This window comes from Trachypithecus francoisi, unplaced genomic scaffold (assembly GCF_009764315.1).
Source record: "Trachypithecus francoisi isolate TF-2019V2 unplaced genomic scaffold, Tfra_2.0 Lachesis_group21, whole genome shotgun sequence".
Taxonomy (NCBI): domain Eukaryota; kingdom Metazoa; phylum Chordata; class Mammalia; order Primates; family Cercopithecidae; genus Trachypithecus; species Trachypithecus francoisi.
The window spans coordinates 59828794-59842697 of record NW_022681467.1 but is presented as its reverse complement, the minus strand read 5'-3'; the positions used below and the strand labels follow the sequence as shown (position 1 = coordinate 59842697).

General features: G+C 62.1%; 1 protein-coding gene across 3 annotated transcripts; it reads left to right on the top strand.

Moving 5' to 3' along the window:
- Nucleotides 1-2846: 2846 nt before the first annotated feature.
- ZNF512B (zinc finger protein 512B) lies at nucleotides 2847-13801 on the top strand. Of its 3 annotated transcripts, XM_033187188.1 has the most exons (17): nucleotides 2847-2978; nucleotides 4695-4817; nucleotides 5126-5268; nucleotides 5631-5759; nucleotides 5853-6511; nucleotides 6616-6842; nucleotides 6940-7011; nucleotides 7114-7257; nucleotides 7415-7539; nucleotides 7618-7710; nucleotides 7888-7986; nucleotides 8063-8233; nucleotides 8561-8755; nucleotides 8965-9066; nucleotides 9333-9395; nucleotides 9926-10024; nucleotides 10389-13801. In XM_033187188.1, exons 1-17 carry the CDS (start codon nucleotides 2870-2872, stop codon nucleotides 10638-10640), a joined length of 2805 nt encoding a protein of 934 aa, XP_033043079.1. In that variant the 5' UTR covers nucleotides 2847-2869; the 3' UTR covers nucleotides 10641-13801. The 3 variants fall into 3 exon arrangements, with proteins under 3 accessions (XP_033043079.1, XP_033043076.1, XP_033043077.1); XM_033187185.1 differs by having other exon boundaries at nucleotides 8965-9395; XM_033187186.1 differs by lacking the exon at nucleotides 2847-2978 and adding an exon at nucleotides 3006-3274 and having other exon boundaries at nucleotides 8965-9395.
- The last annotated feature ends 103 nt before the right edge of the window (nucleotides 13802-13904 follow it).

Here is a 13904-nt window from a genome sequence, read left to right as displayed (position 1 = left end):
GTGAGTGCTCTGTGCCAGCCTTGAGTGAAGCAGATCCCAGGCCCCTTTGAGGAAAGACAAAAATCTCACTGCCCAACCCCGCCCCAGCAGTGCCTCTGAGCTTGCCCCACAGGGGACAGGGAAAGGGGCCCACTGGGCCGGAAGGGCCCCAGTGAAGGAGGTACACCTGGTAGCTCCATTTCCTGACCAGCAACTTCCAGCCCACATCAATTTTAAGGAGTCCAGAATGTTTGTAGTATGCAGAAAGGGGCCTTACGAAACTTTTAAAAGTCTGTTTTAATTGTAAAAGTAATATGTGCACATGGTTTAAAAAAAAATGCTGGCCGGGTGTGGTGACGCATGCCTGTAATCCCAGCACTTTGGGAGGCCGAGGTGGGTGGATCATGAAGTCAGGAGTTTGAGATCAGCCTGGCCAGGTTGGTGAAACCCCATCTCTACTAAAAATACAAAAAATCAGCTGGGCATGGTGGCACGTGCCTGTAATCCCAGCTACTTGGGAGGCTGAGGCAGGAGAATTGCTTGAACCCGGGAGGCAGAGGTTGCAGTGAGTGGAGATGAATCCACTACACTCCAGCCTGGGTGACAGAGCAAGACTCCATCTCAAAAAAACAAAAAAGCTCTGTGGGCACCAGATGAAAACCCAGAGTCTCCCTGACTCTTCCCTCCTGAGGTCTGAGGCCTTCCCTGGGAGATGGGTGCTGTGAACAGGTAAGAATGGCCCTCCTAAGGCCGGGTGCAGTGGCTCACGCCTGTAATCCCAGCACTGTGGGAGGCCGAGGCGGGCAGATCGTGAGGTCAGGAGATCGAGACCATCCTGGCTAACACGGTGAAACCCCGTCTCTACTAAAAATACAAAAAAATGAGTCAGGCGTGGAGGCGGGCACCTGTAGTCCCAGCTACTCGGGAGGCTGAGGCAGGAGAATGGCGTGAACCCGGGACGCGGAGCTTGCAGTGAGCCGAGATCATGCCACTGCACTCCAGCCTGGGATACAGAGTGAGACTCTGTCTAAAAAAAAAAAGGCCCTCCTAGCCAGAGGCGGTGGGTCACACCTGTAATGCCCACACTGTGGGAGGCTGAGGCAGGAAGATGGCTTGAGCCCAGGAGTTCAAGACCAGACTGGTCAACAGAGAAAGACCTCGTCTCTATGAATACTTTTTTTTTTTTTTTTTTTGAGACGGAGTCTCGCTCTGTCACCCAAGCTGGAGTGCACTGGCCAGATCTCAGCTCACTGCAAGCTCCGCCTCCCGGGTTCACGCCATTCTCCTGCCTCAGCCTCCCCGAGTAGCTGGGACTACAGGTGCCTGCCACCTCACCCGGCTATTTTTTTGTATTTTTTAGTAGAGACGGGGTTTCACCGTGTTAGCCAGGATGGTCTCGATCTCTTGACCTTGTGATCCGCCCGCCTCTGCCTCCCAAAGTGCTGGGATTACAGGCTTGAGCCACCGCGCCCGGCTGTATGAATACTTTAAAACTTAGCCAGGTGAGGTGGCACACACTTGTAGTTCCAGCTACTTGGGGGGCTGAGGTTGGAGGATTGCTTGAGCCCAGGTGGTAGACGCTGCAGTGAGCCAAGATCACACCACTGCATTCCAGCCTGAATGACAGAGCGAGACTCTATCTCAAGAAGAAAAAAAGAAAGGAGAAGAAGAAAGGAGAGAAAGGAGAGGAGGGGAAGGGAGGGGAGGGGGAGAGAGGGGAGGGGAGAAGAGAAAGGAAGGAAGGAAGGAGAAAGGGAAGGAAGGAAGGGAAGGAAGGAAGGGAGGAAGAAGAAAGGAAGGGAGGAGGGAAGAGAAGGAAGGAAGGGAAGGAAGGAGAAAAGACAGGAAGGGAGGAAGGGAAGGAAAGCAAGAGAAGGAAGGAAGGGAGGAAGGAAGGGAGGGAGGGAACAGAAGAGAAGGAAGGAAGGAAAGAAGAAGGACGGGAGGGAGGGAGGGAAGGAAAGAAGAAGGGAGGGAGGGAAGAGAAGGGAGGGAAGGGAGAAGGAAGGAAGAAGAAAAGGAAGGAAGAGAGGGAAGGGAAGGAAGAGAAGGAAGAGAACGAAGGAAGAAAGGAAAGAAGAAGAAAGAAGAAAGAGAAAGGAAGAAAGAAAAAGAAAAGAAAAGAAAGAAAGAAAGAAAGACTCTCCTGGGGGAGATTCTTGTGGGTCCTGTGCTAGTCCGTGTGGGGCCTCCTCCATCCTCTTTAGGAGAGCTACACCTTTCTCTGCCTCATTCATTCCCAAGTCCTGTGCTGTCAGTGCCCGGTCGCCTACAAACTACTCAGCCCACACGGGACCCCAGTACCCCCTGCAGAAGCCCAGGCTATGGGACAGAGAAGGCCCTGGCACTGGTTCAGAACCACTGCCCCCAGAGCTGGGAAAGGTTGACCCAATGGTCAGTGACCCCAGTAAAGCCCCATGGCCTCAAGCCACCAGGCACCGCCAGGGGCCAGTCGCAAAAGTGGTCTCAGGGCCGGTTGGAAAGAGGCTGAACCCTGCCCTGCCAGTGCACGGCCCCCAGGGCCAGAGGTCAGGGTCTGGAGCCCACAGACCACCCTCGCCGTGCGGGCCAGGATGCGGCGGAATCAGGTCGCCTCAATCCGTGCGCGCCGGACTCCGGGCAGTGCCCAGCGCCCCTATCGGGCCTCAGTTTACCCCACTGTCCAAAAAACGCCCCCCCGCCCCAGGACGGCAGAACTGGCTACTCTGGACTGCGGGCCCGGCCGACGGGGGCGGAACCGCGGAGCGGGGGGACACAGGCCAGCGCCAGGCCCCCTCCCCGCCCCCCCCCGCCCCCTCCCCGCCGCGGAGCGGCCGCGGGAATAACGCGAGAGTTCGCCCCCTCCCCCCCCGCAGTAAAACTGTCAAAGGTGGGAGGGGCGGGAGCGCGCATGTGCGCAGCGCGGCGCGCAGCCTGCGCCGCCCGGACCCAGCGCCCCGCGCCCCGCGCCCCCCACCCCGGCCCGGCCCGGCCCGGCCGCAGCCCGCTGGGCGCCGCAGGTAAGCGCCCGGCCGCGCCCCGGCCCCGATCTGGCCGCAGCCCCGGCGCCCACCGCGCCCCGGATCTCGACCCCGCGCGCAGGCCGAGGAGGGGGCCGGGCCCGGAGCCCCCCCGCCCCCCGCCGCGCCCGAGCCCCCGCGCCCCGCGCCGGCGCCGTCTTCCTGCCTCCTCCTTCTCCAGAAAAAGTCGCCATTTTGGTTCACTGCCTTCGCCCCCCCACCCCGCGCCCGCGATCGGCCCTGCCCGGCCAGGCCGAGGCCCGCGCCCCGCGCCCGCGCCCGGCCCCAGGTGACAGGTGGGTGGCGAGGCTGGCCCCAGGTGCGCGTCCCTGGCCGCGCTCACCCGCGCGCCAGGCCTGGGCCGGGGTCCCGGGCCGAACGGCCTACGCGGCGGACCCGCTGCTGGCGTCTCCTGCGCGCAGCGCGGCGGAGCCCCCTCTCCCCGCCAGGGCTCTGTGTGCCCGCTGGGCTCGGGAGGGCTGAAGCCCCTTCTCATCCGGGGCGCCAGTCGCGTCTCTACCTCCCAGGCCGGCCCTGGCCTCAGGTCCCACTACTCTGAATTCTTCTCCCAGGCTTCAGAAAAATTGGGGCCACCGGGGTCGGACCCTGTCTCCTTTCAAAGTTGCAAAGTGAGGACTTCCAGAGAACTTTGTGCCCGGACACTGGCCCCCCCCTTGGCAATGGGCAGTGACTGTCCTGATCTCTGACCTCAGTTCTCTGGCCCTCCTGGACACAGCAGCCCCTTCCTATCCCCTCTGATCTAAGTTAATTAGAAGGGATCAGGAGGGGGCCACCTGCCCACCTGCTCACCCAACCCTCACCCTGCTTCCTGTCCCATCCCCTTCTGTGGCTTTTCCACAGGGCTGAGCCCAGAGTCTCCTCTGCTCCCCAGCTCTCAGGATGGGGTTCCCAGCAGCACAGGCCCTCGGGGGGCCCAGCGTTGGGCAGCAGGGCATTCTCTCTGGCCAGCAGCCTGGGCCTTCACTGCTAGTGCTTCCACTACTTGTTTGGCTGAAGTGGTGGTGATGGGTCTGTAGGCAGGGGACTGAGAGGTTCCAGAGAGAGGTTGGGGGCGGGTCAGGTAGGATAGCTCAGCCGGCACAGGGGCAGGAGCCTGGTGCAGTGCTGGAGTGGGCCGGGGGTCCTCAGTGCCCACCTTGGCTGTTTTCCATCTGTGTCTGGAGAGAAGATTCAAAGGGTACCTGCCTGGGTAGGTTGGCATTGCATCAGGTCTGCATGGGAAGGCCCAGTGAGAAGCTGTGCCCCCACTGCTGGGCCCGGGCAGCTTGTGAGCCAGCAGCCATCATCGGAGACATAATTGTCCCCTGGAGAAATGTTGCCAGCCTCCTTCCTCCTGCACAAGGCACCTCTCCCGGGAACATATCCCTCCCAGCATCACCTCCACCATCATCTCCGCAGCTATGGGGCCGTGTGTTGGGAAGGGGATCTGGAAGCTGGTGAGGATCTCAGGACAGGACTAGATCCTTCCAAACTGATGACGCCTCCTGGGTTATCTGGGGAGACCTTGGCTGGCAGCCCCTCCCCTAAGTCAGAACCCCCCATCACTTGTTTTTCCCACGTGAGCAAAACCACAGGAGGGCAGGTACCTCTTCCCTGACCAGAGAGGACCTGCCAAGGGTGGGGCTCCAGGGCAGCCTCACCACGTGTTCTGCGTGGGGCCTCTCAGGCTTCACAGATTGTCTACTTGCTCTGCAGAGATGACGGATCCTTTCTGCGTTGGAGGCCGTCGGCTCCCGGGGTCCAGCAAGAGTGGTCCCGGGAAGGATGGCAGCCGAAAGGAGGTCCGACTTCCAATGCTGCATGACCCACCGAAGATGGGTAAGAGGAGTCAGGGCCAAAGTCAATTCCGGGCATGGTTCTGGGCAGCAAGGGGTAGGAGTGGGCCACCTCCCCGGGCATCCTGTCTCCAGGTACCCAGCTAGGCCCCTTGAGTTCCCAAGGACCTTACCAGGGGAGGGGTTGCCTTGGACATCGCCCAGGGCCCTGAGTTCTTGTCCTCAGCTGGCCACAGCCCCTGCCCCTGGTGCCCTGGTGTTGGGACAGTGGTGCTCACTGTGGGCCTGTGCAGCCCCTGGTGGTAGACAGTGCTACACAGCTTCCAAGCCTTGCTGTGTTGTGTGCTGCAGGGATGCCGGTGGTCCGTGGTGGACAGACAGTGCCCGGCCAAGCCCCTCTCTGCTTTGAGCCAGGAAGTCCAGCCAGTGACAAGACAGAAGGGAAGAAAAAGGGGCGGCCAAAAGCTGAGAACCAGGCCCTCCGAGACATTCCTGTGAGCTCCCTCAGGGCCATGGTGGGGCTCATGCTGGGGTCTCCCTGTCCAGCCACTGCCCTGCCCTGATTTGTCCTCTGCACATCTGGTACCAACTCTGTGCCTCAAGGTGTGGGCACTGGCCTGGCAGGCTTCATATGATCTGGCTTTATATCTGGTGTGCCGGGAGATTCTGGGCTCCTGGAACAGGTCTTGTGCATGGCCCCTGCTGGGTGGCTTGAATTCCCACTGCAGTCCGGATGTTGAGGGGCTCATGTGGTGTGTGCACCCTGCGGGCCCAAGGAGGGCTCTGAGTCTGGGGCTCGGGCTGGCAGTGGCCCAGGTGGCTGCGGGTCAGCAGCACCACCTTTCCCCACACCTAGCTCTCCCTGATGAACGACTGGAAGGATGAGTTCAAGGCACACTCGAGGGTGAAGTGTCCAAACTCGGGGTGCTGGCTGGAGTTCCCCAGCATCTACGGGCTCAAGTACCATTACCAGCGGTGCCAAGGGGTAAGGGACTGTGGGTCAGGGAAGAGGAGGCCTTGGGGTGTGTCTGGGCAGAGGCCCTTGGGGCCCTGTCCCACACCCGCCCTCCCTGCCCAGGGTGCCATCTCAGATCGGCTCGCCTTCCCCTGCCCCTTCTGCGAGGCTGCGTTCACCTCTAAGACCCAGCTGGAGAAACACCGGATTTGGAACCACATGGACCGACCCTTGCCTGCCTCCAAGCCTGGGCCCATCAGCAGGCCGGTCACCATCAGCCGGCCCGTTGGGGTCAGCAAGCCCATTGGAGTGAGCAAACCTGTCACTATCAGCAAACCCGTGGGCGTCAGCAAACCCATTGGCATCAGCAAGCCAGTCTCGGTTGGCAGACCCATGCCAGTCACCAAGGCCATGCCAGTCACTAGGCCCGTGCCAGTCACCAAACCTGTCACAGTCAGCAGGCCCATGCCAGTCACCAAGGCCATGCCGGTCACTAGGCCTGTGCCGGTCACCAAACCCATCACAGTCACCAAGTCCGTGCCGGTCACCAAACCTGTACCTGTCAGCAAACCCATTACGGTCACAAAGCTTGTGACCGTTACGAAACCCGTGCCGGTCACCAAGCCAGTGACAGTCAGCAGGCCCATTGTGGTCAGCAAGCCGGTGACAGTCAGCAGGCCCATTGCCATCAGCAGACACGCACCGCCCTGCAAAATGGTGCTGCTGACCAAGTCGGAAAACAAAGCACCTCGTGCCGCAGGGAGGAACAGTGGTAAGAAAAGGTATGGGGGCTCGTTCCAGGTCAGGGTGCTCCTCGGCCATGGCCTGGGGATAACGGGGCCCAGAGTTAGGCCCTCCTGGCCCTCACCTCACCTGCTCCCTGCAGGGCTGCGGACGGCCTGGACACCTGCCCAATTCCACCCAAGCAGGCCAGGCCAGAGAATGGGGAGCACGGCCCCTCCACCATGGGCCAGAGCTCGGCCTTCCCGCTGAGTGCAGACGCCAGCAGTGGCTCCTTGTCGCCAGGCAGCAGGCCGTCGGGGGGCGTGGAGGCACTGAGGGCTGCAGGCCCTGCGTCCCCGCCTGAGGAGGACCCCGAGCGCACGAAGCACAGTAAGATGAGAGCCCCTGGGGTGGCGGCCGGGGCAGGCTTGGCTCCTGGCGGTTATTTGACCAGAATCTTGGCCTCCGTTTTCTCTCCCCGAGTCAGGAAGGAAACAGAAAACACCCAAGAAGTTTACAGGGGAGCAGCCATCCATCTCAGGGACCTTTGGGCTCAAAGGTAAGACCCCAGCCCAGTGTGCACTTCCAGGGCTGGGGCTGTCCACTGAGTGGCAGCCCCTGAGCCCACCCCTGCCTCTCTCCACCCCATGTGTCCACACAGGCCTGGTCAAAGCTGAGGACAAGGCCCGAGTTCACCGCTCCAAGAAGCAGGAGGGGCCAGGCCCGGAGGACGCCCGGAAGAAGGTGCCAGCCCCCATCACTGTCAGCAAGGAGGCACCAGCCCCCATGGCCCACCCAGCTCCAGGTAGGGGTTGCCTGGCAGGGGCTCAGGGCAGCTCTAGACCTCGGGTAGATCCCACAGCACAGGGATGGGGGCTGAGTGTGGAGGCTGGATTCCGTGCCTGGTGTCCAGGCCACCCAGGGGCCCCCACAAGCCTTCGAGGCCCCTGCCTTCCCCACAGGTGGCCCTGAAGAGCAGTGGCAGAGGGCCATCCACGAGCGCGGGGAAGCCGTCTGCCCCACCTGCAGCGTGGTCACCCGGAAGACGCTCGTGGGGCTCAAGAAGCACATGGAGGTGTGTCAGAAGGTAAGGCAGCTCCCGGAAGGTGCTGGGAGGGAGGTGCCCCGGCCCCAGGCAGGCTTCTCACACGTGCGCCATCTGCAGCTTCAGGATGCGCTCAAGTGCCAGCACTGCCGGAAGCAGTTCAAGTCCAAAGCTGGCCTCAACTACCACACCATGGCTGAGCACAGTGCCAAGGTACCATCGGGCCTGCGGCGGCTGTCCAGCGTGACCTCTGACCTCACACCCCACCTTCACCACAGCTCCCCCAGTTTCTAGCCTCGGACGATGGTGGCCCAACACCTGGGTGGGGCGGGGCCCAGGCAGGGACCCGTGGTGGTGGTGGTGGGTCACCGACGTTCACCCTGTCCCCAGCCCTCTGACGCCGAGGCCTCTGAGGGGGGTGAGCAGGAAGAGCGCGAGCGGCTGCGCAAGGTGCTGAAGCAGATGGGACGGCTGCGCTGCCCCCAGGAGGTCAGTGGGGGGCCACGGCAGTGTGGGGTGGGGGGGCCCTGCTGGCCACTCACCCACCCTCTGGCCTGACCCCCAGGGTTGCGGGGCTGCCTTCTCCAGCCTCATGGGCTACCAGTACCACCAGCGGCGCTGCGGGAAGCCGCCCTGTGAGGTGGACAGCCCCTCCTTCCCCTGCACCCACTGTGGCAAGACATACCGATCCAAGGCCGGCCACGACTACCACGTGCGCTCGGAGCACACGGCCCCTGTGAGTGGCTCTCCGTTCTGTGGCATCCGTTCCGTGGCACCATGCTTGCTCCTGTGTGCCGTGTGTGTTCCGTGTGCCTCGGGTCCCAACCATATTTTTCCATGTGCTGCCTAATGTGTGCGTTTCCCACCCCTCTCTGTAAGAGACATGTGTCCTGGTGGGCGGGAGGGTGAAACCTCCCTATTCCCTTGGGTTGCCTGCGTCAGCCGCGTTCCCAGCACACTGCGAGGCCTGTGGGTCCACCGGCCTTGGGGTGGCCTCACTGCGTGCCAACCTGCCTCTTGCTCCTGCGGCTCACTCTAGCCTCCATGCCTTCCTGCCCTCCAGCCCCCTGAGGAGCCCACAGACAAGTCCCCCGAGGCTGAGGACCTGCTGGGTGTGGAGCGGACGCCAAGCGGGCGTGTCCGCCGCACGTCGGCCCAGGTGGCGGTGTTCCACCTGCAGGAGATAGCAGAGGACGAGCTGGCCCGCGACTGGACCAAGCGGCGCATGAAGGATGACCTCGTGCCCGAGACCGCACGGGTGAGCTGCCCACCCGGTACTGTGGACAGCGCTGTGGCCTCTGGGCGGGACATGCCTTGGCCTGAGCCTTGGGACAGCCGCCCGTGACCTGGGCCACCCGTTGCCCCCGCCATCTGTGGCGAGTGTTGCCTGCTGCCAAAGCGAGTGTTCTTAGAGCAGCTGGGGTGTCTCCTGGCCTCGGGCTCACCTTGGTGCTGTCAAATTCACAGCTCAACTACACTCGGCCAGGCCTCCCCACGCTGAACCCCCAGCTGCTAGAGGCATGGAAGAACGAAGTGAAGGAGAAAGGCCACGTCAACTGTCCCAATGATGTGAGCAGAGGCAGCCGGGTGGGGGCGTGGGGACCCACACAGGGACAGAGCCCAGGTGTGGCCCTCAGAGCAGAGTGGAGGCGGAGAGCTTTCAGGAGGTGCCCGGCCCACCCCAGGCCTTGCATGCCCAGCCTGCCCAATTCCCAGGACTCACACCCCCTCACTTGCCCCAAAGAGGCCTCAGAGATCCCCTGGGGTAGGGCAGGGGTGTATCTTGGTGTGGGGTGCCCACCAGAGTCCCTCGCCCACGGCTGCCTCCCCTGCAGTGCTGTGAAGCCATCTACTCCAGTGTGTCCGGACTCAAGGCTCATCTTGCCAGCTGCAGCAAGGTCAGTTCTGGGGCCTGCCCCATGGCCAAGTGCTGCACTCAGAGATCCCAGCTCACCCCACCTGGGCCTCCCACACAATAGTGTGGGACCCTGCCCTGCTCCCCACTTTTTCTATGGGGCCTTCTCTTCCACGAGCCCAGAGACTGGCTGGTGGCTGATGGCCAGCCTAGGACACCTCCCTCACCCCTAACCCCAGCCACAAGCCAATGAGTCCTAGTCCTGTCCTTGGAGCTCTGCGTCCACGTAGGCATGAGTGGGCGCCCCGACCCAGGCAGATGGCACACTGGCTTAGAATAAGGGATGCTTGGCAAAGGTCTGCAACTCTTCCCCTGGGCACCTGCCTCTCCCTACCCTTCCTCTCCCCACCACCCCTGCAGCCCCGGCAACCCAGTGACCCCCAGCACTGTCTGGCACAGAAGCCACAGCTTTCCTTGGCCACCCCTGACTTTGACCCTTTAGCCACGAGTAAGGGCTTAGGACAGATCTGGGTCCTCCAAGGGCTGAGGCACTGGCCTGCCTGTGCATTGCAGGGGGCCCACCTGGCGGGGAAGTACCGCTGCCTGCTGTGCCCGAAGGAGTTCAGCTCTGAGAGTGGCGTCAAATACCACATCCTCAAGACCCACGCAGAGGTGCAAGGGCCATCACCAGGGCCTGTGGCTGGGGGCTGGCCCAGGAGGGGACGGGGCTGGGGTTGGGCACCGCTTGTGGGTGGAGAGATCAGTGGCCTGCATGGAGTGTGCCTGGGAGAGCGGCCAATGTGGAGAAATCTGGTCGTTTCTCCTCAAAGTCGGGTCTGGCTTCCCTGGGAGAACTAGGAGGCTTGCACCCTGAGCTGGAGCTGCCCTGAGGGTGTCCGCCTGTCCAGCCCCCAGCAGCCTTGCTGCAGGTGCTTGCCTGGTCCTGAAGGCTGACAGGTCTTCAGCTCTCAGGCTACACCTGGCTCAGTACTCAGCATCCAGTCTCAGGTCTTCATCAGCGCTTTTCTCTCCCCAGAACTGGTTCCGAACATCAGCAGACCCACCTCCCAAACACAGGAGCCAGGACTCATTGGTGCCCAAGAAGGAAAAGAAAAAAAATCTGGCAGGTGGGAAGAAGCGGGGCCGAAAGCCCAAGGAGCGGCCCCCAGAGGAGCCTGTGGCCAAGCTGCCCCTACGCCGGGACGACTGGCCTCTCGGATGCAGAGACAAGGGGGCCCGGGGCTCCGCTGGCCGGAAGGTGGGAGCCAGCAAGGCGCCTGAAAAGTGAGCTTGGTGGGTGGGGCCTGGCCCCCGTGCAGCTGCCACACCGCCCTCTGTTCAAGGCAGGGCTAGCTCCGGGACCTCTGTCCTCCAGTTCTCCATCCCCCACCCCCACCTCTTCATCCGTCCAGTGGGGGCAGCCAGCCACTCTCCCTTCCCTGAAGGTGGCCCTTCCCCTGTTAAGGCTGCCACAGGGCACACCTGGGTTGGGGCTCCCCACGGTGTGTCCAGCAGAAGTGCAATAGCCGGGAGGGTTGCCCCTCCCCATGGGAATGTGTCTGGGGTCTTGGTGCCACAGGGGCTGCCGTGCAGAGCAGGCAGATAGCCTTTGGCCCCCTGGCTCTGCTTCCTCAGGCCCTGCCGGGTCCCCACCCTGGCTCCCCCAAGGCTCAGGCATCCCTGGTGACCTGTGGTTCTGGGCTGGTGAGGGCATCTGAGCGACTGGCAGCTGGCAGCCACCATCCTGGCCTCACCTCCACCCAACACTGGAACTCCAGCACCCCCAGCTACCTCCCAGGACAGACCCCCGTCTGACCACTGCCATGCTGACCCGATAGGCTCCTGCCTGCCCTTGGCCACCCACTTGGTCCCCCTGCTTCTGTTTTCTACCTCTCCAGGCCTGCCCCCTACCCTACCCCTGCCGCTCCTCTGTCAGTGTGATCCCTGCTATGCTCAGGCCCTGCCCCACAGGCCTGTCTGTGCTCCCAGCTTAGGGTAAAGGAAGGTTTTGTTTCTTGCACCTACAGGGCAGCAGGAGCTTGATGCCCTTCAACACAGCTGCCAGCCCTGGGGGTGTGGGGGCCCTGGAGTATGCTCTCCCTCCAGTGTTCAGCCTTCTGGCACTGCAGGCCTAGGTTGGAGCAGCCTCATGGAGTAGGGATGGACTAGTTTGGGCCTTGGGGTCTTCCTGGGGCCCACAGGCATGTGGGGCAGGAAGCTGGGCAGAGCTGGCCTGGCTCTGAGTGGCCACTGGGGAAAAGGCAGCCTTCTGTCTGCCAATCTGGGTAGGCCCAGTGGCCGAGCTCTCATGGGAGCCCCCTCCCCACCTTTTTTTTAACCGGCCCCCATAGTTTCTGGTCGTGTGGTCTGATATGAGAACTGAAGGCCAGCCAGGGGAGGGGCTGGCCAAAGTCACAGCAGGTTGATGGCAGCCCCAGAGCTGTCTTTGCCCCCTTTGTGGCCCGGAGGACGGCTGGGTCTACAGGTTGGGCAGGGGTCAGGCAGGGAGTCCAGGTGCCTGGAAGAGGTGGCCACAGCCTGTGGCTGCCTCCCTGGGGTCCTGCCTTCCAACCACAGCATTGCAGGGAGGATGAGGCTCAGAGGGGGTAGGTTTGGAGGGAGGCCATTTTCCAGGGTGGGTGGGAGTGGGCTGAGGGCTCATCCCCACTGACCCTGGACGATGTGAATTTTGATGTTTGCCCGTGTGCGTGTGTCTCCTGGGTGTAGTGGATGCCAGTCTTGTTGCTGTGACAAGTAACAACCTTTTTTTAAAATTGTTTTTTATACAAAAACTCACAATCTGACATTTGGTGCTAAGGGTTTCCTGGTGCAGATGGTGGGCCTGGGGGTTGGGCTGGGCCAGGGCGTGGGTCTCTGGGGTTTGGGTCCCTTGCTGCTCAGGGAGGCAGTACTGACTGGGCACTGCCTCTGCCCCCAGCACCCACCCTCACCCATCCCCCAGGGAGAAGGGCCCCCACTGGGCTCGGCCTGCAGTAGTAGGGAGACAAGTTCCAGGAGCACTTTGGGGACTGGGGTTGCAGTACACTTCCTGTCTCTGGCTTTATCCTTGGGCCAAAAGGCTCTGACCCTCAGCAGCCCTTGCCACATGTGCTAGGGAGCGGGTGTGGAGACCTGGACTCCCCTACCGATGCACACCTCGGCCTGATGAGAGAATGGAGGCTTGGGCAGAGACGTGACCCAGCGTCAGAGAGTCGGGGGAGGCTTTCCTTCCTGTGTCCCAGAGCTTCACCGGTGCAGCCAGCCGGTGGGGCTGGAGGTGGAGGGTGGGGTCTGACAACTTCTGCTGGGGCAGCCTCAGAAGGGGAGGGGAGCAGGCACTGGGCAGGGGCCTAGGTGCACTTTGTCCTTGCCACCAATGGCGGGAGGAGGGTGGACCCGAACACCTCTAGCAGGGTGTTGCGGGCCTGCCCCAGCCTCTCAGGTACTTGGCCCTTGGGGAGGAGAGAGGAGGATCTGGTTTTTGCTGGGGGTGAGTTTCCGGGACACTCCCAAAGCCCACAGATAATCCCTGGTGTGGGAAGAGGAGTCCTGGATACCTTGATGTTTAGCACTTTAACCCCCTTTGTCTTTAAGGTAGGCGTGGGGGCTACTGTCAGAAGTGGCTGTTGGGTCTGACCCCTCCTTTCTGCCCTCCCTCTCCCACATGCTGGTCTGCAGAGCCCTCCTCCCAAGGGGTAGGGCCCTGGGTGGAGCTCAGCAGGGTCTGCCCACTCCCTACGCTGGCCCACATAGGCCTCCAGGAGCCCTCAGTGAGAGGGACCAGCATAGCAGACCCCTAGAGTGTGGTGGGCGCCGGCCCTGCCCGGGACGCAGTCGGGGCCCTTTCCGCAGCTCTACCTCTGGCTCAGCGCACGCCCCCTGCCCTGAGAACAGGAAAGGGCCCGGAAGGGCTGACTCACCGGGCCGACACTCACGAAAATGGGATGCACTTTATTTGCTGGTGCAAAGGCAAGTGAGGGTGCCTCCTGTGTGACCGTTGACCCTCCTGCCTGGTAGCGCTGAAGGGAAGGAGCCAGTGAGGCTGACCCCGGGAGGGGCCGTCCCCGTGTACCCTGTTTGGCGGGCCCCAGGCGGCTCCCCCAGGCCCGGGTCTGGGGCCCCAGGTTCTCCCCTGCCTCGCGGCCGCGCGTCCTGTGCTTTGGGTTTCTTGGTTTGGGTTTTTTAATGCCAGTTCTCAGTACATAAGTGCATTTTGAAAGAGGTTCCAGCTATCACTTGTAACCATATATATATACATATATATTCTATCTACAAAGTGTTTATTTGCGAGATGTTTCGACGGTGAGTTCGGGCCCCGCCCGCCTTGTGACCATCTGTCCCCGGTCTTCGTCCCCGCCCCGCGCCCTGGTCCCGAGTGGCGTGGGGACGGGCCATCACTGTATGTATTAAAATGACTGTATCAAATAAATGTTTATCGATTTTTTTCCAGGGTTTTTGTGCGACTGAGTTTGTGGTGAAACGCAGGGGGCGGGGCCCTCCGGGCACGTGGTGGCGGCGGTAGAACTACGGGTCCCGCGTGCCCTCCGCGCGG